The sequence below is a fragment of the Mustela putorius genome, unplaced genomic scaffold (genome assembly GCF_011764305.1).
Source record: "Mustela putorius furo isolate JIRA1106 unplaced genomic scaffold, ASM1176430v1.1 tig00003853_pilon_pilon_pilon, whole genome shotgun sequence".
In the NCBI taxonomy this organism is placed as follows: Eukaryota; Metazoa; Chordata; class Mammalia; order Carnivora; family Mustelidae; genus Mustela; species Mustela putorius.
The window spans coordinates 70,075,991-70,100,691 of record NW_025422005.1 but is presented as its reverse complement, the minus strand read 5'-3'; the positions used below and the strand labels follow the sequence as shown (position 1 = coordinate 70,100,691).

Sequence of the window (24,701 nt, the reverse complement as noted above, 5' to 3'; positions counted from 1 at the left end):
CCAAATACTGGGCTGCTGTTAAGGAAGCTATAGCAAAGCTGGTACAGAGGTAGACTAAAAACATGTTATAAGCCCTGAATACATGTTTGCCAAGTCACTGACTGTGGCCTTGATTGATTAAAATAAGGACTTCTTACTAGAATTGGAACCCTAAATTTCCTCAAGTCCATATACCTTTTGTAATCTATAAGATGGAAAACTGTAGGTTAAGTTGCTAATTAAAATGAAAAAGTCCAGAAGCAGATGAAAGAATTTATTATTTAAAAGCAGTAGAGAAAAGATAATTATCCCCCCCCCCATGATACTAAAGCAATTGACTACCTATTTGTAAGAAAATGAGTTTGGAGTCTTATCTCTCACCATATGCAAAAATACATTCTAGATAGATTATAGCTTTATTTGTAAAAAGAGAAACTATCAAAAGCTTAAAAGAAAAGGGTATGTTTGTAACCTTACAATGGGGGAACCACTTCTTAAGAAAGACCTCAAACACAGAAAACTTAAAGAAAATATTGATAGCTTTGATTACGTGAAAACTTTGAAACAAAAAAGCAGAAGCTGTGAGGAGAATGGGGTGAGGGGTATTGAGGAAGATAGATATTTGCAGCACATAAAACCCAAAGTAACACCAATAAAACAAAACCTCCTACAAATCAACCAGCAAAAGACAAACTACCCTATAAATATTAATAAATAAAATGGCAAAGTACATAAAAAGGCCATGAAAAGACAATTTATGGATCTTCAAATAGCCAATTAACATATAAATAGATACTTGGCCTCACTAATGATGAAGGAAAAGCAAGTAAAAACCATCATATTGGCAAAAATTAATAAGACAGATAATATCAGTGATGGAAATAGTATGCATAGAAGAGCCCTTGCTATACTATTAGAGGGAGAATACTACACTAGTACAACAGGAACAGTGATATGCAGTATCTATTAAAATGACAAATGTTCATAACCTTATGACTCAGCAAAACTACTTTCAGCGTTCTATCCTACAGAATAATTGTGTGAGTATAGCAAAGATTGACATCCATGAGCATTCGTTGCCATGGTCTTTGTGAAAGTAAAACATTTGAAGCAGCCTAAATGTCTTATCAGTAGATTTATGTTTAAATAAATATTAGTGCATTCACACTACTTAATTGCAACACATTGAATATGCTGCTGAAATCATAGATCTTAACCTAAGAGGTAGAACAGGACCATGACTTACAACATAGGAAACATACATACATTAGTAAAATTAGCCAAACTTTACTAATTATGACTGAAGGATATAGTCCGTAAGCCCAGGAGGCCATGAGCCCATCAGCTGTCAGGTGTCCCTTTTCAAATGCCCAGAGGCTTTCTGGGTTCAGGGTGGTAAGTGCCAACTGTGTATGGATCACCTTAGTACAGAGGGAGACTTCCAGATTTGCGTGGCCTTCACTTTCCTTCTCCATGAGTCACCCATGTAGTCTTTGTGACTAATTTCCATTCTCTAGCCAGCTGAGATGAAAAGGTGGATTGACTATGTTGTCTGATAGAACTCTCTGCAAAGATGGTGATATTCTTTATTCGTGATGTCCAGTACAGTGGTCACTAGATACATGTAGCCATTGATTGAGCATTTGAAATGTGGCTATTGTGATTGAGGAATTAAACTTTTAATTTTAATTAATTTAAATTTAAAGAGCCAAATGTGTCTAGAGGCTACTGTAGTTGATAGAACTTTCTCATTTATCTTTTTGCTAGAAAATTTTATTAGAGGGTTTGCAAGAATGTCCAGTAAGGTCATCATTGTCCTGGGCATCTCAAAGAAGCGATGCCTCTGTCAACTTGTTCCCTTTTGTATACCTGCCAAAAAAGGATATCGAGATAGCAAATTAAATGAACACATCATGTTGTACAATAATATATATTGTCCCATTTTAAATGACTTATGTGCATGTACTATTTTAAACTATTTTATTAAAATACTATTTTATTAAATACTACTTATTAAAATAAGTATTTTATTTTATATATATTTATATTTTACAAATATAATTTATACATATTTACAGATAAAAGATTATTTTATATATAAAATAAACTATTTTATTAAAAAATTAAAAATGACTTATGTGTATGTACTTCAAAGTTTTTTTCTTTAAAACATTTTTACAAACCAGGTACCAAGTTGTTAAGATGATGTTTTTCTCAAGGGTAGGTAGAGGTACTGAGCCAGGGGAACAAAAGTGGTGACATTTGGTGTCATTATTGTTTTTGTGTATTTCTCCGTATTTTTTTCAAGCTAAAATAATCTTTTTAAAAATGACAGAATGACAGGGAGACACAGGCATTCCTCTTAGGGCTGTCTGGACTACCCTGTCCCCCACAATCAGATATTAGTTTTCTTTATTCTAAGTCCTTATGGCACTTTTACTCATTTGTACTTACACGATCTGCCTTGAGAGGTTTTTATACTGATTTTTTTCCCACTTCTCTAAAAGCCAGGGGCTTGTCTTACTTTGTAGTCACCTGCAGGAGGATTTCTGTAAACACTTATTAGGATGATTCAGTTCTAGACTCTTAGGAACTCTGTTGATGGCAGGCTAGCTTCTTTCTGCTTCCGTTTTTCTTCACTAGTGATGTGTGTTTATTTGAACAGCATCAGCAAATTAAGACACTGTTATTCTGCTTTTTAAATGTGGTTTGAGGAGGTCTGATAAACATGGCATGGGATGATCAGATGATGTGTGTGCATAGTAATATTTGTGAATTGGAAGAAACTGTTTCATGTTTTAGGATTGTTATGCTCAATTTGGTTTATAAATTTTGAGTGAAATTAAACAGTTGCTTATAAATTTACTTGCAAGTACTTTTTGCCAGTATCTGCTTCTCCCTTACTGATGTACTCTATGGGTATTTGGAAGGAGTTATGTTTGTGTAATCCTTTCCTCCACATCTCCATCTCTGTGTTTATCCAAACTGTTTTGTTACAGAAGTGGAGAAAGCATCAGTGTGGGGGGCATGGTGCTTAGTACAACTTATATACCTAGTTACCTTTTCTTTGAGCCCTTTTGTTGGTACTTTCAGCATAAACCAAAAGTACTATTTATCTTCCATCCCCGTAAAAAGTAGTAAGACATCCCATCTTCAAAACAAATCTTGTTAAAGTCCCATAGTTTAGACTATCTAAGCAATTATAGTAAAACTTCTACATAGGTAATTTAATAGACGGTTCTATTTTTGGCAGAAGAATTTGTAGCTTGAATTTTGACTCTAAGCAGTAAGGGCTGATTTTAATAGAGCAAATTCATCCTGTCAGGTTGACCACTTTCATGGATGCCCTGAAAGATGGTTCAGGAATGGTAGGCTAGGCTGTGATGAGAAAGGGAAAGCCCAGAATTTACACACTTGCAACCCATTTGTGGCAATTCTCTTACTGTGGTCATGATCGCTATGTTTCCCTTTCTTCCCTCAAACATTTTATTCTTTAAGACCCTTTTCTAAAATGGACTGTAAGTGCTCAGATACGGGGTAGAAGGTGAGACACTCCTAGGAAAAGAAACAGAAGGCAGCTTTCAGCAGCAATCATACTGTGATGGCATTTCTCCCCCTACTTAAGCAAGGGTCATTGAAGAGCTCTCACCCATGAGTAATTACTTGAATAATAAGGAAATGAATTTCTGGAAAACTTTTCCTTTCTGTAAAATTAACCCTGCCAAGTTTATAGGTTCTTTCACTCATGCTCACAAAAGGAAGCATAACAAATACACTCATCATGAATGCAAATCATTAGGCCAGCCAGTAGTATAGAGGTCTTGAGCTCTGACATAAAGAGAGAGTTTTTAATTGGGATTTTTTTTAAACATTTTGTTCACTTAATCAGTAGCATTAGAATGAATTAAGTGAAATACTTAAAATTTAGCTTAGATAAATATAGAGGTATATGGTGAAAATAATCATTGAGACAAAGTTAAATATGTTTGTCTGATATCTTTATATATATATGTATATCTAAAATGTTATTTATCAAAATTTTTTCCCTCTACCTCTTCCCAATCTTGTTTATTTCCAATGAAATGAGAGGTAAAGTGACATATGAGAATGAGTGACTGAAGTATTTTTTTCTTGTGACATGAGAGCCAGTATAATAATGAGTTGAAAAGTGCATTGAAAAAAGATTTTAAAAGCTAAAAATGTTATATGTTAATATTACATAGTGGAAAGAGGTACTAGACTTGAAGTCACATCGATTTGGGTTCACTACTGCCTCTGCCCTTTACTCGGGGCAGGTGACTTCTCAGAACTTCTCTGAGATTTGTAACATAAAGTATTGGAGGGTTCTTGTGATGTGACACTTCATAGGGAGGGTGCTCTGGCCTTGGAGGGTATGAAATGCAGGCTGATGTAGAGTATGTAGAAATGAGGTGTAAAAAATTGTCTGCTGGGTTGTAATATATTAGCTATTTATTTGCCTGTTTGAAACCTGTGCTATTACTTACTATAAAGCCAAAACACTGCATCCAAGAGAACAAAAAGAAACCTAGAATGTGGGTCACCGTAGTATGTAGAATTAGATATTATAAAAAAATTACCTGTTTAGAAGACCAGAGATTTAACTACTTTACATTTAGATGTGGGTTAATCAGATCTATCCTTCTTAGGGCCGGGATGATAGTAATCATTGGAAGCTGTGTCAGCTTGGTCTCCTGGGGAGCAGAGATAAGATAGAATTGGAAGTGAAAGAGATTTATAAGAGAAAACACCTCCAAAAAATAAAAGAGAGAGTTCAAGTAGGTAGGAAGAACCTTCAGATTGCTATTTGCACCTGACAGTGGTGAAGGGAGCTCAGGAGGGTTGGGGAAGAAAAACCTAAACTAGTGAAGTTCTCTGATGGGGAGCCAGAATAAAGGTTGCCTGTAGAGGAACCTTGCTAGATGAAAATGACCCCTCTATGGTTCTCCCATCCATACTCAATCCTTTGGTTGGGAGCAGAGGAGAGCATAAGCTTGAATGTAGCAGTGGCTCCTGAACGGGGAAGCTGTCAGTTAACTGCACTCTTGAAAGCAGGGTGAGTCCAATGGCATCCCTCAAAGGCTGTATGTAATATGATTTAAGTTGACAAACACTTATTGGTTGCCATTTTGTATAAGAACTATGCTAAGCACATTGGAGATTTGGGGAGTTGTTCACTCATTCATTTAGTTACTTGCTCATTCTAACATGCATTCAACAATATTGATTGGGGGACCACCATGTCCCAAGCACTATTCTAGGTGCAGAATGCCTAAAACTCTCATTGAAATCTTTTTTCCATTTATGGGCCATTGTTGAAATAAGTATCTCCCTTTTCCTGTTCCAGAATCAAAGCATTTGCTGGTTGCTCATTAAAATGTTATAAAACTCTAAGATTAGAACCCACAAACACAAACTCTTTCACCTGCCTTATTTCAGATTTTCCTTAATGGATGTAAACTTTAAAGGTCAAGGATGAGGGAATTAAATACTGAAAGGAATCCTCACCAGGTGAAAATGGAAACAGCTAATCTTATTTAACATCATGTTGCGGTAACTCCACACAGTTGCATAATTTAGCTTTCTGCGAAGATGCAGCTGGTTTATATAATTTATAAGGAATATATGTTAAGTATGAAAATATTGCAGTGTTGGTGCACTGTGAAGAATGCCAGATTTGCTGAAAAGCTTATTCTCTGATGTGATATCTAGGCATAAACTAAGATTGGAGGATGAAGAGAAATATATAGTGATAGTAAGCTTATACTATATTTGCATTTATGTGGGGGTTCTATAAGATCTTTGTTGATCAAGTGTTTGTTCTCTAAATAGCAATTTCTTTTTAATACCCAGTGTAGTTGCTTCTGCATGCATTTTGATGTTATTATTTTCCATCTCTTTTTCATTTGGGCTGAAATCGATGCTGTACAGAGTGGTTCATTTTGCATCAGCAGAAATGCCTTTACCCTATAGCCATGGCTACTGCATGCACCATTAGTACAGCATGTAGTGATTTTAATGTTATTTCTAAACCTCCCTCACCTCATGCCATTATTTTAATTTAGAACCAACTGTTCAGCCATATGGGGCAGTTTGTCACTCAACATCTGTATGTTCTTGTAAAATATGAATCTGTGTACTTCATGCCTTCAAATGTGCTATATTTCATATGGAAAAGACAAATCTTTCCATTTTATTAATGTTTTCATTGAATGAATCTCCCATTTATTTTTTTCCCTCGGAGAGCTTAATGTTGGATCAGGATGCTTTTAAAAGTCACAGTGTCAGGAAAGGATACCTGTATTCTATAACTTAGCCTCACTTGAGTCCACAGATAAACACAAAGGGCACCTTGCTGGCCATTTGTTTTCATGTTTTGCAAGTTAGTCATCTTCTATCCTTTTTGTTCTAACCCCAAAGCACCCAGTTATCCAAAATAGCATTACACATGAGCTAGCGTTAGTTTACCTCTTTCCAGTCTGATTTCTTGCCTGTCTGCTCTCTGTATTGCTTAAATTATTCAGTGGATGTTTTGTTAAAGGTGCAGTTAGTGTCTCCCCATCTGTATAGCCTTTTAAGCAGATTAGACCCTTTGCCCTGGCCCTGATGGAGGGGGTGCCTGGGCAGTCTTCTCTGTACACTACGACACCACCCATTTTCCCAAGTGTTACTTGACTAGAGGCAAATCTGAATCCCAGAAGTGACAATTTGATTCTTTTTTAGGATTTGTTGTTGACACCTGGTTAGATGGAAGTAATTGTGAAGTAATTTTGAGTTGCTGGGTAGTGCTTAGGAGGAAAGATCTCTCTAAACTGCTGTCCACTTACCAGCTGTGCAATCTTGGCAAAATTACTTATCTGCTCCATTCCTGAGCGTTCTCATCCATAAAATGAGATCCCAAAATGTCCTCAAAACAAACAAAAAAATTTTCATAACCATTAGGCAATACAACCTAACTTACCTGAATTCCATTGATGACAATGACCTGACAGGAAGTTATGTATTATTTTTGTCTTGTCTCCTGGTTTGCATGTTAACATATTTTCCTGCAGCAATAGTAATGTGTATGATTATGGAATCTAGCCTCAAGATGTTTTGAAAAGGGACCGTGGGCCAATTTGTGTCTACCTTATATTTTTGTTTTGAGGACTAAATGAATTGCTATACGTAAAAGTGTTTAGAACAATCCCTGGTCCACAGCAAGGTCCATAGTAAGCCCTCAATAAGTGTTAGCTTTGATTTTTACCTTGTCTGCATAGATTTCACTTTGCTTCAAAGAATAGTTTCACTAAGATAAACACCTGCTGAGCCTCGGGGATGTGGTAAGGTTGCTTTTTTTTTTTTTTTTTTTTTTTTTTACCCCAAGATGAGCATAATGCTTCTCTTTATGTGGATAATGGTTTATATTAATTAAACAGGAAATTAAAATAAAGCAAGCTAATTATTAATAGGGGAAGAATGGGGGATGAAGGGATCATAGGTCAGTGGCAGATAAAGGTCTCCCTGTATACATTCACCAGGTGAATAGGTAAGGGGAGACTGTCCCAAGCAGAGGCAGGAGTGTATGTGAATGCTCAGAGTGGAGATGAGGGACTCAGGTTCTTTTACTCTTGGTTTGCATGCCCACGTGCCCTCCAAATTATAGGTCTCTCTAACCCATTCCTTTCTCCAGAACCAGGTGCCTCCTTTAAAACTGAAGGCAAAGAGAAGCAAAGGAGAATATATGTTCCCCATAAGCGGCTCAGGAGAAACAGGGGCAAGTTCCTGGGTTGCCTAGATCATACTAGTCTCATGGTTCTGAGAAACCACTCAGCAGAGATGCTCGTGTTGCCAGAGGCCGAGAATATTTTATTCATATCTCCATGTTGGAGAAATATCAGGAGTAGAGCAGAAACATTCTTCACCCCTAACTCCCTGGCCATTTCAGAAGTTGCTTTTTGTCATGTGTGTGTGAGAACATTAGACCATCATGGTTTTAAAATATCCTCTAAAGTGAGAATAAAGCACATACAGAGTAGTGGCCAAGAGGTGTCCACGAAGCAATGTACTAGTTCGGTGCTTCGTATAGAGCAGGCAGACCATACATGTTAGCCGCCCTTCTTTTTGGTTCTTATATATCACATGTATTTTACCATAAAATGTATTCAAAAAGAAATAAGTAATCTATAACCTCAAAGCTATAAAGCTGAATAATTATTTAATAATAGAGTATGAAAGGGGCACCTGGGTGGCTCAGTCCTTTGAGTGACAGACTCTTGATTTTGGCGCAGGTCATGAAATGGAGCCCTGGGGCTCTGCCGTCAGGGGGGAGTCTGCTCTTCTCCTTCTCCCTCTGTCCTTTTCCCCTCTGTAAAATAAATTAACAAATCTTAAAAAAAATAGTAGAATATGAAATTAATGTAAATATGGCTACTTTTAAAATTTTTTTCCTGCATTACAACTTTTGGCCTGTTATTACTCACATAGAAAGTAGGAAGGAGGGGCGCCTGGGTGGCTAGGTGGGTTAAGCCTCTGCCTTTGGCTCAGGTCATGATCTCAGGGTCCCGGGATCAAGCCCTGCATCAGGCTCTCTGCTCAGCGGGGAAGCCTACTTCTTCCTCTCTCTCTCTGCCTGCCTCTCTCTGCCTACTTGTGATCTCTGTATGTAAAAAAAAAAAAAAAAAAAAAAAAAAACCCAAAAACAAAATCTTTAAAGAAAGTAGGAAGGAAAATAGAGAAATGACTTAAATGTATCATTTACTGCTAGTGTGGACACTTCCACCACATCAGTCATGGGTACTGCTTTCCACCTTAAGAAAATATAGAGGTAAACTAATAGATTAAATGAAAATTGTAAAAAATATAAAGGTATGCATTCATGCCCAATGGACATAGCAGTATTCTTGTGAGTAATTCATAGTAAAGTTTAAAAAATAAATCCTTCTTAAACATTTGTTATTTGTAGTAACAAGCTTTTCCCAAGCGACTTTATTGTAGATTGCATTCTCTCTCCTTATTCTCTGCCCCCTCATCTGACATGCCCCTGACCTGCTGTGGGGGTTGTAGCACTGTTCCCACTTCATGGGGAAGGAAGCGGAAACGGGAAGGGAAAGCCTGAGGCTGCTCACGCCATTCCTCATGAGAAGCTGAAGTTGACATTCTTCTCAAAATAAAATATTTTGAAAACTTTTTACTGAATTGACTTGACAGATATTTATTCTACGTGTGCCTTATCAGAAATAAGGAGTATCACTTTTTAAACTGTGGCTGTTTTAAAGAGAGACAAATTAAATAATTCTTTTATCTGCTTCCAATTCTTTAGACATTTGTGCCAATTAAGAGAAGAGAAATGCATCCTCCTTCAGCCCTTACATTTGCAAGCTTCTTACTCTCCTCACGACTCACTCACATATTTATAGGCAGTTCCTTCAATCAGATACTTAAAACAAGAAGCAAACACCTGGGGTGCCTGGCTCAGTCAGTAGAGCGTGCAACTTTCAGGGCTGTGAGTTCAAGCCCCATGTTGGATGTAGAGATTACTTAAAAAAAAAAAAAAAAAGTGAAAATCTACTTTGGTGAACTGAAATTTGAACAACTATATTTGTTGGTGCTTTTTTAAAAAAAGAGTTTTCATTGGAAATACTTGCATTGTATAAATATTAAATACACATAAATTAGACAAAGTCACTTTTTGGGTTTATGATTCTTTTTTAGAACCTCTAGGATTTCAGTTGTTCAGAATTAGATTAGTCATAGTCCTTATTTCATGATACTCTCTCATCATTGGTAAGTCTTTGGCCTGCTTTCATTTAGTGTTTTTAAGGTTAGTTTTATCATTGGTGACCCCAACATCCAAAACAAAAGCTATCTTCTGGCAATGACATATTATTATCTTCTTATCCTATTATTATCTTAATATTATTATTATTATCTTTATTCATCTAACCAAATGGGTCTCCTCCATCTCCCTGGATCCTCCCTGTGTCTCAGGTGGCCATTTTCTTAAATTCAGGATTCACTAGTCCTTTCTATTTTTATAAATTCTTATTATGTCTATGTTTATTCTCCATATGGAATTTAAATTTAGTTGTTTTTACTTCTATTAAAATACTATATATACTATAATCTTGGGTTTATATTTTTAAAAGTTTAATATTATGTTACTAGGATATAATCTATAATCTTAGGTTTGCATTTTTAAAAAGTTTAATATTATGTTACTAGGATACTCTGTGTTTTGTGCATTGTATTTCATTCATCTTGATTTCTATATAATAGTTTAAGGTAATGAGTGTACCAGTGTATTTGTTCACTCTCCCACTGAAGGACAATTGGGTTCTTCCCAGGTGTTTGCAATTATGAACAGCTGTTAGAACATTCTTGTACATGAGTCTTGTTTTTAACCCCTGAGAGAGTTTCTCTTAGGAATAAAATTGCTGGGTTATAGGGTATATGAATTATTAACTTTGGGAGATAATCCCAAGCTATTTTTGAGCAACTGTACCAATTGGTACTCCCACCAATAATGTCTAAGAAACCCTGAATAACCCTAGCTCTCCAACACTTGGTATTGTCAGACTTTTAATTTTTGTCTGTTAAATGGACATGAAGTGATATCTTATTATAGTTTTAATATTTATTATATATATTGGGCAAATTTATTTCCTCTTCTGTAAAACTCCAGTTCATGTTTTTTGTCCGTTTTCTTCCCCCTACGTTGTGAGTGCTTGTGTTAGCAATTTGTTAGGCATTCATTATGTATTTCTGATATTAATCTTTTGTTAGAGGTATGTTTTAAATATATTTTCCAAGTTTGTAACTTGATCTTTTATTTTCCTTAAGGTATCTTTTGGTGTCCAGAAGTTCTTAACTTTAGTATAATCAATTTATTAATATTTTATGGTCTGTAAATTTTTTTATGACTTAAAGTAATCTTTTTCTAACCTAAAAATGAAAAGATATTCACCAATAGTGAGTTTTCAGTAATATATTAAATGATTTATTTTTTAAGCCTAAGGTCCTAATCCCTCTAGAGTTGATTTTTGTTAGTTGAGTGAGGATTCAACTTTACTTTCTTAGTAAAACTTGCTATTTTTCAGTCTCCATTTATTGATTTAATTTAGATTTAACTGAGGTTTAAATTTTAAACTTAATCTCTTCTTATACCAATGGTCTGACTTGCCACCTACATCATACACTAGAGTTTCACAAATTCATGGACCCATTTCTGGGATTTTTACTCTATGCTGTTGTTCAGTGAATGAGTGTGTATAAGTGTGTGTATGAATTTGTCTTTGAATTATATATATTCATCTTCGAATTTTAGACACACACTTACATGCTTAGATTTTGAAATAACTTTGTTTTTTCCACTAGGTTTTGGACATAGTAAAAACAAGTATTCGTACAATTCTTCCACGTATCTGGAAGGTACCTGATGTTGAGGAAGTAAGTTTATATAGGATTTTCAACCGGGTTTTTAATCGCCTACTCTGGAGTCATGGCCAAGGACTGTGGAACTGTTTCTGTGATTCAGGGTAAGTTCTAAGTTACCTTTTATTATTGTTAACTTTTAACATTTTACTATTTAGTTATATAGGAAGCCCAATAAAATGGTTGAATTTCTATAATGATGTTAAAATATGAATTTTTTTTTACTGCATTTAGTTTTGTATTTGGCTATAATTTATAGCAGACTGATTTAGATGAGATCATGAATATGAACACAATACCTAACTAATTTGAATTCAATGGAAAGAAGGTAGTCTTTAATTTTGTTTTATTTAAATTCAATTAATTTATATATAGTATGTTATTAGTTTCAGAGGTAGAGGTTAGTGATACATTAGGTGCATGTTAACACACAGTACTCATTACATCAAGTACCCTCCTTAATGGCCATCACCCAGTTACCCCATCTCACCACCCCATCCCCTCCAGCAAACTTCAGTTTAGTTTCCCATCATTATTTTTTCTCCCTCTCTGATTTCATCTTCTTTTATTTTTCCCTCCCTTCCCCTATAATCCTCTGTTTTGTTTCTTAAATTCTACATATGAGTGAAATCATATGATAATTTTCTTTCTCTGATTGCCTTATTTCACTTAGCATAATACTCTCTAGTTTCATCCTCATCATTGCAAATGGCAAGATTTTAATTTTTAATGGCTGCATAATATTCCATATATATATATATATATATATGAATAAAGAAAAAAGAAGAATATGTGTGTGTGTGTGTGTGTGTGTATACACATATGTATGTATATATATATACACCACATTTCTTTAGTCATTCACCTGTTGATTGGTATCTGTGCTCTTTCTATAGTTTGGCTATTGTGGACATTGCTGCTATAAACATTAAGGGTGTAGGTGCCCCTTCAGGTCACTACATTTGTATCTTTAGGATAAATCCCTAATAGTGCAATTTCTGGGTTGTTGGGTAACTCTATTTTTAACTTTTTGAGAAATCTCGATGCTGTTTTTCAGAGTCTCTGTACCTGCTTGCGTGCCCACCAGCAGTGTAAAAGGGGTCCCCTTTCTCCACATCTCACCATTTCTTGTTTCCTGACTTGTTCATTTTAGCCATTCTGACCATTGTGAGGTGGTATCTCATTATGGTTTTGGTTTGTATTTTCCTGATGCCGAGTGATATTGAGCATTTATTCATGTGTCTGTTGACCATCTGTCTGTCTGACATGTTTGGAGAAATGTCTATTTGTGTCCTCTGCCCATTTCTTTTTTTTTTTTTTTAAAGATTTTATTTATTTATTTGACAGACAGAGATCACAAGTAGGCAGAGAGGCAGGCAGAGAGAGAGAGGAGGAAGCAGGCTCCCTGCCGAGCAGAGAGCCCGACGCGGGGCTCGATCCCAGGACTCTGGGATCATGACCTGAGCCGAAGGCAGAGGCTTTAACCCACTGAGCCACCCAGGCGGCCCCTCTGCCCATTTCTTGACTAGATTCTTTGTTCATTGGGTGTTGAGTTTGATAAATTCTTTCTAGACTTTGGATACCAGCCCTTTATCTGATATGTCATTTGAAAATATCTTCTCCCATTCTCTTGGTTGGCTTTTAGTTTTATTGGTTGTTTCCTTTGCTATGCAAAAGATTTTTATCTTGATGAAGTCCCAATATTTCATTTTTGCTTTTGTTTCCCTTGCTTTTGGAAACCTGTCTAGCAAGAAGTTGCTGTGGCCAAGGTCAGAGATGTTGCTGGCCATATTCTCCTCAAGGATTTTGATGGATTCCTGTCTCACATTTAGGTCTTTCATCCATTTTGAGTTTATTTTTATGTTTGGTGTAAGAAAGTGGTCCAGTTTCATTTTCCTACAAGTGGATGTCCAATTTTCCCAACACTGTTTGTTGAAAAGACTGTCTTTTTTCCAGTGGACATTCTTTCCTGCTTTGTCAAAGATTATCTAAACATAGAGTTGAGGGTTCATTTCTGGGTTCTCTATTCTGTTACTTTAATTTATTTGTCTGTTTTTATGCCAGTACCATGCTATCTTAATGATTCCAATTTTGTGATAGAGCTTAAAGTCCAGAATTGTGATGCCATAGCTTTGATTTTCTCTTTCAACATTCCTTTGGCTATTCGGGGTCTTTTCTGGTTCTGTACAAATTTTAGGATTATTTGTTTCAGCTCTGTGAAAAATGTTGATGGTATTTTGATATGGATTGCATTGAATGTATAGATTACTTTATAGACATTTTCACAATATTTGTTCTTCCAATCCGTGAGCATGGACAGATTTTCCATTTCTTTATGTCTTCCTCAATTCTTTCATAAGTGTTCTCTAGCTTTTGGGTAACAGATCATTTACCTCTTTGGTTAGGTTTATTTCTAGGTATCTTATGGTATTTGATGCCATTGTAAATGGGATTATTTCCTTAATTTCTTTTTCTTCTGTTCCCTTGTTAGTGTATAGGAATGCAACTGATTTCTGTGCATTGATTTTATGTCTTATAACTTTGATAAATTCCTGATGAGTTCTAGCAATTTTGGGGTTGAAGTCTTTTGTGTTTCCTACGAAGATTATCATGTCATCTGTGAAGAGTGAAAGTTTGAGTTCTTTGCCAATTTGGATGATGATTTATTTCTTTTTCTTTGATTGCTTAGGCTAGGACTTCTAGTACTATGTTGAACAACATTGGTGAAAGTGGACATCCCTCTTGGGTTCCTGACCTTAGGGGAATAGTTCTGTTTCCTATTGAGAATGATATTCGCTGTGGGCTTTTCATATATGGCTTCTATGATATTGAGGTATGTTCCCTCTATCCCTATACTGTGAAGAGTTTTAAGTCAAGAAAGGATGCTGTGTTTTGTCAAATAGTTTTTCTGCCTCTATTGAGAGGATGATATGGTTCTTGTCCTTTCTTTTATTAATGTAGGATATCAAATTGATTGATTTGTGAATATTGAACCATCCTTGCAGCCCAGGAATAAATCTCATTTGGTTGTGGTGAAAAACCTTTTAAGGCACTGTTGCATCCTATTGACTAGTATCTTGGTGAGAATTTTGGCATACATGTTCGTCAGGGACATTGATCTGTAATTCTCCTTTTTGGTAGGTTTGGTCTGGTTTGGGGATCAAAGTAATTCTGGCCACATAGAAGGAGTTTGGAAGTTTTCCTTCTGTTTCTGTTTTTTGCAACAGCTTCAGAAAAATACATATTAATTCTTTAAATGTTTGGTAGAATTTCCTTGGGAAGCCATCCAGCTCTGGACTCTTGTTTTTTGGGAGATTTTTGATTACTGCTTCAGTTTCCTTAGTGGTTATGGGTCTTTTCAGTTTTTCTATTTCTTCCTGGTTCAATTTTGGTACTTCATATGTTCTATGAATGTATCTATTTCTTCAACATTGCCCATTTGTTCACATATAGTTGATGTAATATATTTGTATAATTGTAATTCTTCAGTGTTGTGATCTCTCCTCTTTCATTTGTAATTTTACTAATTTAGATCCTTTCTCTTTTCTCTTTGTTAAGTCTGGCTAGGGGTTTATTGTTTTTATTAATTCTTTCAAAGAACTTGCTCCTAGTTTCATTGATTTGTTCTACTGTTCTTTTATTATTTTTTTTATTTTAATTGGTTTCTGCTATTTAATTGGTTTCTGCTCTAATCTTTATTATTTCTCTTCTGTTGCTGGGTTTAGCCTTTATTTGCTGTGCTTTTTTATGGCTCCTTTAGTTATAAGATTAACTTGTATATTTGAGCCTTTTCTTGTTCTTGAGAAAAGCCTGTATTGCTATATACTGCCTTTCTAGGACCACCTTTGCTGCATCCCAAAGGTTCTGAAATTTTGTGTTTTAATTTTCATTTGCATCCATGAATTTTTAAAAATTTTCTTTAATTTTCTGGTTGATTCATTTATTCTTTAGTAGGATGCTCTTTAACCTCCATGTATTTGTGTTCCTTCCGAATTTTCTCTTGTGAATGAGTTCCAAATTTTAAAGCATCATGGTCTGAGAATATGCAGGGAATATCCTCATCTTTTAGTACCAGTTGATACCTGATTTGTGAGCCAGTATGTGATCTATTCTGGAGAATGTTCCATGTGCACTCAAGAAGAATGCATATTCTTTTTTTTTTTTTTTAATTTTCTATTTTTTATAAACATGTATTTTTATCCCCAGGGGTACAGGTCTGTGAATCAGCACTCACCAAAGCACATACCCTCCCCAATGTCCATAACCCCACCCCCCCTTCTCCCAACCTCCCTCCCCCCAGCAACCCTCAGTTTGTTTTGTAAGATTAAGAGTCACTTATGGTTTGTCTCCCTCCCAATCCCATCTTGTTTCATTGATTCTTCTACTACCCACTTAAGCCCCCATGTTGCATCACCACTTCCTCATATCAGGGAGATCATATGATAGTTGTCTTTCTCTGCTTGACTTATATACACAATGGAATACTATGCAGCCATCAAAAGAAATGAAATCTTGCCATTTGCGACAACATGGATGGAACTAGAGCGTATCATGCTTAGCGAATAAGTCAAGAAGAATGTATATTCTGTTGTTTTAGGATGCAATGTTCTGAATATATCTGTGAAGTCCAGTGTGTGTCATTCAAAGCCCTTGTTTCATTGTTGATCTTCTGCTTAGATGATCTGTCCATTGCTGTTAGTGGAGTGTTAAAGTCCCCTACTACTATTGTATTACTATCAGTGTGTATCTTTAATTTTGTTATTAGTTAATTGGCTGCTCCCAAGTTAGGGGCATAAATATTTACAATTGTTAGATCTCATTGTTGGATAGACCCTTTAATTATAATATAGTGTCCCTCTTCATTTCTTATTACAGTCTTTGGTTTTATTTGTGTGATATAAGGATTGCTACCCTAGCTTTCTTTTGATGTCCATTAGCATGATAAATAGTTATCCCCAACCCCTTTCAATCTTTGGGTCTAAAATGAGTCTCCTGTAGACAGCCTATTGATGGGTCTTTTTTAAAAAAAATCCAATCTGATATCCATTGTCTTACAATTGGAGCTTTTAGTCCATTTCCATCCAGAGGGATTATTGAAAGATATAAATTTTGTGCCACTGTCTTATCTTTAAAGTCACTGTTTCTATAGGTTGTCTCTGTTCCTTTCTGATCTTTGTTACTTTTATACTCTCTCTTCACTCAAATGATCCCCTTTAATATTTCTTGCAGGGTTGGTTCAGTGATCACACATTCCATTCTGAATAACAATCTTTCTGGATAAAGTATTCTTGATTGCATATTTTCTCATTTAGCACCTTGTCCTTTCTGGCCTTCCAGGTCTCTGTGGATAGGTCTGTTGCCTGGTTTATGTTTCTACATTTGCAGGTTAAAGACCCTTTATATCAAGCTGCTTTCAGGATTTTCTCTTTATCTCTGAAATTTTCAAGCCCCACTAGTATATGTTGGGGTGTTGACCTATTTTTATTGATTTTGATGGGTGTTTTCTGTGCCTCCTGGATTTGAATACCTGTTTCCTTCCCCAGATTAGGGAAATTTTTAGCTTTAATTTGGTCAAATAAACCTGCCCCCCTCATCTTCTGGCACCCCTATTATTCAAGTATTATTGAGCTTTATGGTATCACTGATTTCTCAAATTCTCCCCTCATGATCCAGTAGGTTTTTTTTCTCTTTTTCTCAGCTTCATTACTTCCCATCATTTTGTCTTCTAAACTACTGGCCTTCTCTTCTGCCTCATTTACCCAGAAGTTAGAGCCTCCATTTTTTTTTTTAAATTGCATTTCAGTAATAACATTTTTAATTTTGGCCCAATCAGATTTTAGTTCTTTTATTTCTGTAGTAAGGGATTCTCTAGTGTCTTTTATGTTTTTTTTTTTCAAGGGCAGCTAGTATCTTTATAGTTGTTCTGGATTTTAGTTCCAACATCTTACTTATATCCATATTGATTAAATCTATGGCAGAATGCTACCTCTGGTACTTTCTTTTACTGTGATTTCTCCTTCTAGTCATTTTGTCCAGAAAAGAAAGGTGGAAAGAAAAAGGGGGAAAAAAAAAACCCACAGCAAAAACAGCAATAATAATATCAACAACATTTTCAGGAAGTGATTCTGCTGCATGCTGTGTACACTCTGCTTTTGTGTTTTGACTGCTCTTTCCCCTGGTCCTTCCTCTACATAGTTCCTCCTTGCTTGTAGTGGGAAGTGTTTGTTCCTTTAAGTACGTATGCTTTGACTTGTTTGTGAAGTTAAACTGGGAGCTGATGTTCTTTAATCAGTAGACTTTTGTGTTGGTCTTCTGAGGGAGAGGCCTTCTGTTCTCATTAACAAACTGACTTGCTCTCCTAAAGATGTTCCTGCCAGTTGAGAAGGGTGGGGTTTAGTGTAGGGGACTCCAACCTCCACTAGAGGTGCTGTCTTTCTCTCTGGCATCTGACTGTGCTGGTGGGTGGGAGGAGGAATGGATGGTGTAAGAGGTAGAATATGACATCACCTTACTCTTGTCTCCGGAGAGGAGGACTCCCAGAAGCTCCTGCTCAGCTGTCTGTCTTACAAAAGCGATCAATCTCCTTTGACCTGGGCCCTCATCAGTTCCCTGCCCTAACCTGTCTGTGCCCAGGTTGTTGGTACACCCAGAGCTAGAAATTTCCTGTATTTTAACTCTGGCCAGTGGTTGGGATTCAAAACCCTAAGTTTTAAAGGGCCTAGTAATGTGCATGCCCTTTCAGTGGGGAGGCTCAGGGTGTACCCAGCACTGACCCATTCCTTAAAAGCTGTCGCACAATGGACACTCAGAGGCTAGAGTTTATTGTAATGCTCAGCGAAAAGCTGGAGCCAGGTTATCAGCCATCTGCACTCAACTTAGTCCTCTACACCCCTTTGTCCCAGAAAAGCCATTGCAGAGGCTTGAATCTATTGTGCCAGATAGCAAAAAGCAGCGATCAGGTTATCCTCAATCTGTTGCAGTCTGTACTTGCTCTGTCAGTCCCAGCAAAGGGGTCGATTGGCACGCACACAGAGGTTTAAGACTATTGTGGTTCACACCAAAAAGTTAAGAGGTTTTCTGCCCTCTGTGTGCTCCTCTGATGGTGCTGCTAAGGTCCACTCAATGGCTCCCAGCTGTCCCCTTGTCTCTGGAGAGGACAAATATGCTCCTTCAAATGCCCTCGAGGACAGGGAGCACTCTTTCCCTGAGTAACACAGAGACCTACTCATCATGGCTTACTGTGAGGTTATAAACCGCTGCAATCTGTCCAACCATCTCCCTCTTCCTGACTGCTCCTCCAACTGGGCTTTCCCCTCTTCCAGCTGCGGGGCTTCCCTATCCCCCAGTACAGGGCTCTGAAACTTGCCTCTGCCAAATTCCCTGGCTCCAGCTCTGGAGGTTGTTTTCATACTCTTCCGATCCTTTTCCTAGTTGTTAAAAATATGAAAGTTGATCTAATGGTATTCAAAGGACAAGGCAAGTTCAGGGTCCCCCTACTACTCCACCATCTTGGAACTCTCCCCCCACCTCAGTGCCAAGGTAGTCTTAGTGAAAAATCTAAATTACAAATCAGTAACTTTAAGTTTCTTCTGCTCTTGTCTTCATGTAACAGACTTCCAAAATATGGCACACTTGTGCTCCTCACCAGAGTTTCAGTCCTGCCAAAGCTGTTGTAACTCATTTTCATATTAGCCTTAAGATGTCTAAAACCAGACATTCTGAACCTCCCTTTCATTCAGAAACAGCTTCTTTTCTGGCCTTCTCTTAATCCTGTTGTTATCCTCTCTGTCACTCAGGTTTGCTCTCTGATGGGCATCTGCATATGTCTTCTCCTTCCCAGTCTTTATTCAGTGGTTTGTTGAATCCTGTTGGTTTTCCGTCACATTCCCACTGTGGCTACTTTACATTCTTTTTCATTGTTCTTAGCAATTATCCAGTACTTACTACTGTGTTAGATACTTTTGGAGAGACAAAGTTGATTTTGACACAGATCCTGCTGTCAAGACTCTTAAAAATGGTAATTGCTAAAGCTATTCTATTTACTATGTGCCAGGCTTTGCTCTAAAAACTTTATGTGTATTGAGTGATCTAATCTTTATAACAACACTTTGAAGCAAGTTCTATGATTTATCTCCATTTTGTAGATAAGGAAACTAAGGCATAGATAGGCACTAAGGACTTAGTGCAACTGGGATTTGGACTTGGGGAGCCTGGCCCCAGAGTTTATGGTCTGAACCAGTAAGTTCTGCTGCTTCTAGTAGATAAAATAAAATATATATAAAAGTAATGCTTATGAAAGAGACCTAGATAAAGTATTATAGGATTTCAGATAGGAGGAACCTTTTGGTAGAAGGGCTAGGTAAAATTAATAGATTTCTAGACATTTTTGTCTCCGGCTTTTTGTTTCCCGTATCTATCCTACTGTCAGGGTCATTTCCTAAAATCTCTAGTGATTTCCCTCATTTATCATTAAAGTTTAGACTTCCTATCTAGAGACACAACACTTTCTAACATGCTGGTGCTTTCTTATTTCTCTAATTTTCCCTCTCATTACTCTTTTACTTGAAGTTTGTTCCAGAAAAAGAAACTCATTATTTTTCAAATAATTTTAAAATTTATTCTTTTCTTGATCTGAGGTTTTGATATCATTGAGTAACTGATGGGTCTGCCTTCTACAACCCCAAACCTCCAATCCTTTCTGTATTATTTAAATCCAATATAAACATCCAGGATGTGTCCCCCTTTTTGGTAAAATCTTAGACTATCACAGTCTGAAGTGATCTCCAGTGTCCTCCATTTAAACATTCTAATCATCTAATACTGATTAATTCATACCATTTTCAGACTTATTCTCAACACTATCATGTTCCTTAATAGCCACTTAAAAACAGAAAGAATTTATAATTCTGTTCTGCTCTGGCTTGTGGTAAAATCTGAGAATAATCTTGGCTATAAATTATTTCTATAGAGATTTAAGTGGAACATTTGAACTATATTCCATGGCCTATTAGTTGGTTTTCTGTAGAAGTTCTCTCAATCTGGACTTATAATTGGAATTTTGTTTCTGCTTGTTGATCCATTGTGGTTGTGATGTGGAATTGTTGGGGTTCAGAGTCAATGGCCAAGAAAGAATGCTTGAGAATACTTGTGGAAATGTTGGGGTTCAGAGTTAATAGCCTAGAAAGAATACTTGAGGGCAGAAAGACTGCCCTGGTATTGTGAGGAACTATTTGGGAACAAATATTGTGGAGTTGGGGGAGGTAAAGATCAGGTAAGCTTCCTGATTTTCGTATGCTAAAGGATTTTCATATGCTAAAGAAGACACACAGAAATCTGGAGACCTAGCTACCATCAAGCTAAGGTTGTTTTTCCCTCCATCAGAGCATTAACATTAAGACAGTTGGGAGTTCCTGGAGGAAGGTTATACTCTGCTCTCCTCAAATATTTGTCATTGGGCTGCACTTTATAAGGAACTTTATCTATACTTACATCTGTTTTTGTTTTCCACATCAGTTAGAATGCTGTATATGAATCCTAGCTATTCTTCAGCAGGAAAAGCGGTCAGATAGTCTGCTACTGAAATTGGTATTGGTGGTTTTGAATCCATGAGATAATCTCTAACTCCATACCCTAAAGATGCCCATAAAGTTGGGTTCTTCTTTTCCTCTGACATCTCTTCCGTGAACTGTATTGGTAATATATTCTAATTGATTCAGAATCATTTTTTTCTTCCTTGGCCAATACTCCCCTTAAATTTCCCTGGTGCTATCTATTACTATGAGTGTTGATAATGAGAGTTAATAGCATCTGACTTACTAAATGCCTGATACTATTTTACATATTATATAGTCTTTTGTTTTACTGTAGATCAAATGTTCTTTTTAAAAATTTTTTAAAATTTTTTTTTTATTTTTTTTTTTTTATTTTTTATTTTTTATAAACATATATTTTTATCCCCAGGGGTACAGGTCTGTGAATCACCAGGTTTACACACTTCACAGCACTCACCAAATCACATACCCTCCCCAATGTCCATAATCCCACCCCCTTCTCCCAAACCCCCTCCCCCCGGCAACCCTCAGTTTGTTTTGTGAGATTAAGAGTCACTTATGGTTTGTCTCCCTCCCAATCCCATCTTGTTTCATTTATTCTTCTTCTACCCACTTAAGCCTCCATGTTGCATCACCACTTCCTCATATCAGGGAGATCATATGATAGTTGTCTTTCTCTGCTTGACTTATTTCGCTAAGCATGATACGCTCTAGTTCCATCCATGTTGTTGCAAATGGCAAGATTTCATTTCTTTTGATGGCTGCATAGTATTCCATTGTGTATATATACCACATCTTCTTGATCCATTCATCTGTTGATGGACATCTAGGTTCTTTCCATAGTTTGGCTATTGTGGACATTGCTGCTATAAACATTCGGGTGCATGTGTCCCTTTGGATCACTACATTTGTATCTTTAGGGTAAATACCCAATAGTGCAATTGCTGGGTCATAGGGCAGTTCTATTTTCAACATTTTGAGGAACCTCCATGCTGTTTTCCAGAGTGGCTGCACCAGCTTGCATTCCCACCAACAGTGTAGGAGGGTTCCCCTTTCTCCGCATCCTCGCCAGCATCTGTCATTTCCTGGCTTGTTGATTTTAGCCATTCTGACTGGTGTGAGGTGATATCTCATTGTGGTTTTGATTTGTATTTCCCTGATGCCGAGTGATATGGAGCACTTTTTCATGTGTCTGTTGGCCATCTGGATGTCTTCTTTGCAGAAATGTCTGTTCATGTCTTCTGCCCATTTCTTGATTGGATTATTTGTTCTCTGGGTGTTGAGTTTGCTAAGTTCTTTATAGATTCTGGACACTAGTCCTTTATCTGATATGTCGTTTGCAAATATCTTCTCCCATTCTGTCAGTTGTCTTTTGATTTTATTAACTGTTTCCTTTGCTGTGCAAAAGCTTTTGATCTTGATGAAATCCCAGTAGTTCATTTTTTCCCTTGCTTCCCTTGCCTTTTGCGTTGTTCCTAGGAAGATGTTGCTGCGGCAGAGGTCGAAGAGGTTGCTGCCCGTGTTCTCCTCAAGGATTTTGATGGATTCCTTTCGTACATTGAGGTCCTTCATCCATTTTTTATTGTGTTATGTTAGTCACCATACAGTAGTACATCATTAGTTTTTGATGTAGTGTTCCCATGGTTGTTTGCATATAACAGCCAGTGCTCCATGTAATCCATGCCCTCCTTAATATCCATCACCAGGCTTCTCATCTTCCCAGCCCTCTCCTTTCTAAAACCATCCTTTTGTTTCCTGGAGTCCACAATCTCTCCTTTTGATTTGTCTCCCTTTTTGATTTCCCCCCTTTTGATTTGTCTCCCCTTTTGATTTCCCCCCTTCCTTCTCCTAATGTCCTCCATGCTATTCCTTATGTTCCACAAATAAGTGAAACCATATGATAATTGTCTTTCTCTGCTTGACTTAGTTCACTCAGCATAATCTCCTCCTGTCCCATCTATGTTGATGCAAAAATTGGGTATTCATCCTACGTATTACATATTCTTACAATTACCACTTTAATATTTTGAGTATATTATTATTCTCATTGTACAGGTGAGGAAATTAAAGCATAAAGAGAACATAAAATTTGCCCAAGTTCTTATAGTACCTAGATGAGCCAGGATTTAAACCCAGGTTTTCTGAGTCAAGAGCCGAAGCCCTTAACTGTGTTGTATTCACTCCCCTCAAAGCAGCATTCCCAGTGGTTGACAGTGTTACTTGATTTATTATATTTTTGAAAGATTTTATTTATTTGAGAGAGAATGAGAGAGAGCATGAGAGGGGAGAAGGTCAGAGGGAGAAGCAGATTCCCCATGGAGCTGGGAGCCTGATGTGGGATCCGATCCCAGGACTCTGGGATCATGACCTGAGCTGAAGGCAGTTGCTTAACCAACTGAGCCATCCAGGCACCCTGGCTTGCTTGATTTAAGTATTAGCCAGATCCCCAGCCCCATTGCATCTGGGCAAATAAGAGCAGGAGTAGCTTTGAGTCCAATTTGACCACTCTCCATCCATTTCTTTAAAACCTTGGTGGTCTGTAGAGATGAGTTTAACCCTGGATTTTATTTTGTAACCTTACAAATGGGTTTCTTAGGCTTCCTTAATTTAATTAGATCACAGAGCATTGTGTATGTTTTGATTCCCAGTTTGGACTCAAGAGTAGTTCTATTAATCCTTTGAATCATGTCTAATTAATGAATATTCATTTAACCTTTGGCCTAGCAGCCTAGTAGTCAAGGTAAAAATCTACTCTTAACTCACTTCTAAAGGAATGATTTTATTTATTTATTTAATTTATTATGTTCAGTTAACCACTGTATAGTACATCATTAGTTTTTGATGTAGTGTCCAATGATTCATTAGTTGCATATAACACCCAGTGCTCATCATAACACGTGCCCTTCTTAATTCCCTTTATCCAGTTATCCCATCCTCCAACCCTTCCCTCTGAAACCCTCAGTTTGTTTCCTGGTCCATAGTCTCTCATGGTTCATCTCCCTCTTTGATTTCTCCCCTTTCTGTTTTCCCTCCCTTCCCCTATGGTCCTCTGTGCTATTGCTTATGTTCCACATACAAGTGAAACCATATGATAATTGTCTTTCTCTGACTTATTTCACTCAGCTTAATCCCCTTCAGTTCCATCCATGCAAATGGTGGGTATTCATCTTTTCTGATGGCTGAATAATATTCCATTGTATATATGAACCACATCTTCTTTATCCATTCATCTTCTGAAGGGCATCTCGGCTCCTTCCACAGTTTAGCTATTGTGGACATTGTACTATGAATATTTGGGCGCATGTGCCCCTTCTTTTCACTACATATGTATCTTTTAAAGGAATGATTTTAGTAAAAGGCATAACTGTCTTTCACAGTTAGGTATAAAATCTTGGAAAAGTGTAATCCAAATAACTCGGCCACCTTGATTCTTGCCTCTGCCTATCAACACCCCAATAATAAAACAAAATAAATTAACCACTTCCTGTCAACATCCAGAAACATCAAATAATATTGTAGATCTCTGTGGTAGTTTTTCCCTAGAGTTGGTCCAAGGGTTTTACTGACACATAACATAGAAGACATCTTTATCTCTCTTTCTTGTTCTTCCAGACCACTGAAGCCCATGCTCAGTGACCCTTGTTATCACATGGAAACTTTTCTTGTTATCACATTCTGAATGTATTCTCTACAGGAGAATAGCTCTTGGAATTTTCATGAATAAAATTATCTGCCATGTTT

At 36.9% G+C, this 24,701-nt stretch overlaps 1 protein-coding gene across 9 annotated transcripts in view; it reads left to right on the top strand.

Moving 5' to 3' along the window:
* Window positions 1-24,701, top strand: part of TTLL7 (tubulin tyrosine ligase like 7) — a 149,600-nt gene that overhangs the window by 106,226 nt on the left and 18,673 nt on the right. For all 9 annotated transcript variants that reach the window (XR_199427.3, XM_013056228.2, XM_004752722.3 and 6 more), the window contains one exon: window positions 11,353-11,513. Coding sequence is in view for 8 of the 9 variants with exons in the window: in XM_013056228.2 (XP_012911682.1) it covers window positions 11,353-11,513 (161 nt within the window). In the remaining variant the exon portion in view is untranslated. The remainder of the gene's footprint in view (window positions 1-11,352; window positions 11,514-24,701) is intronic.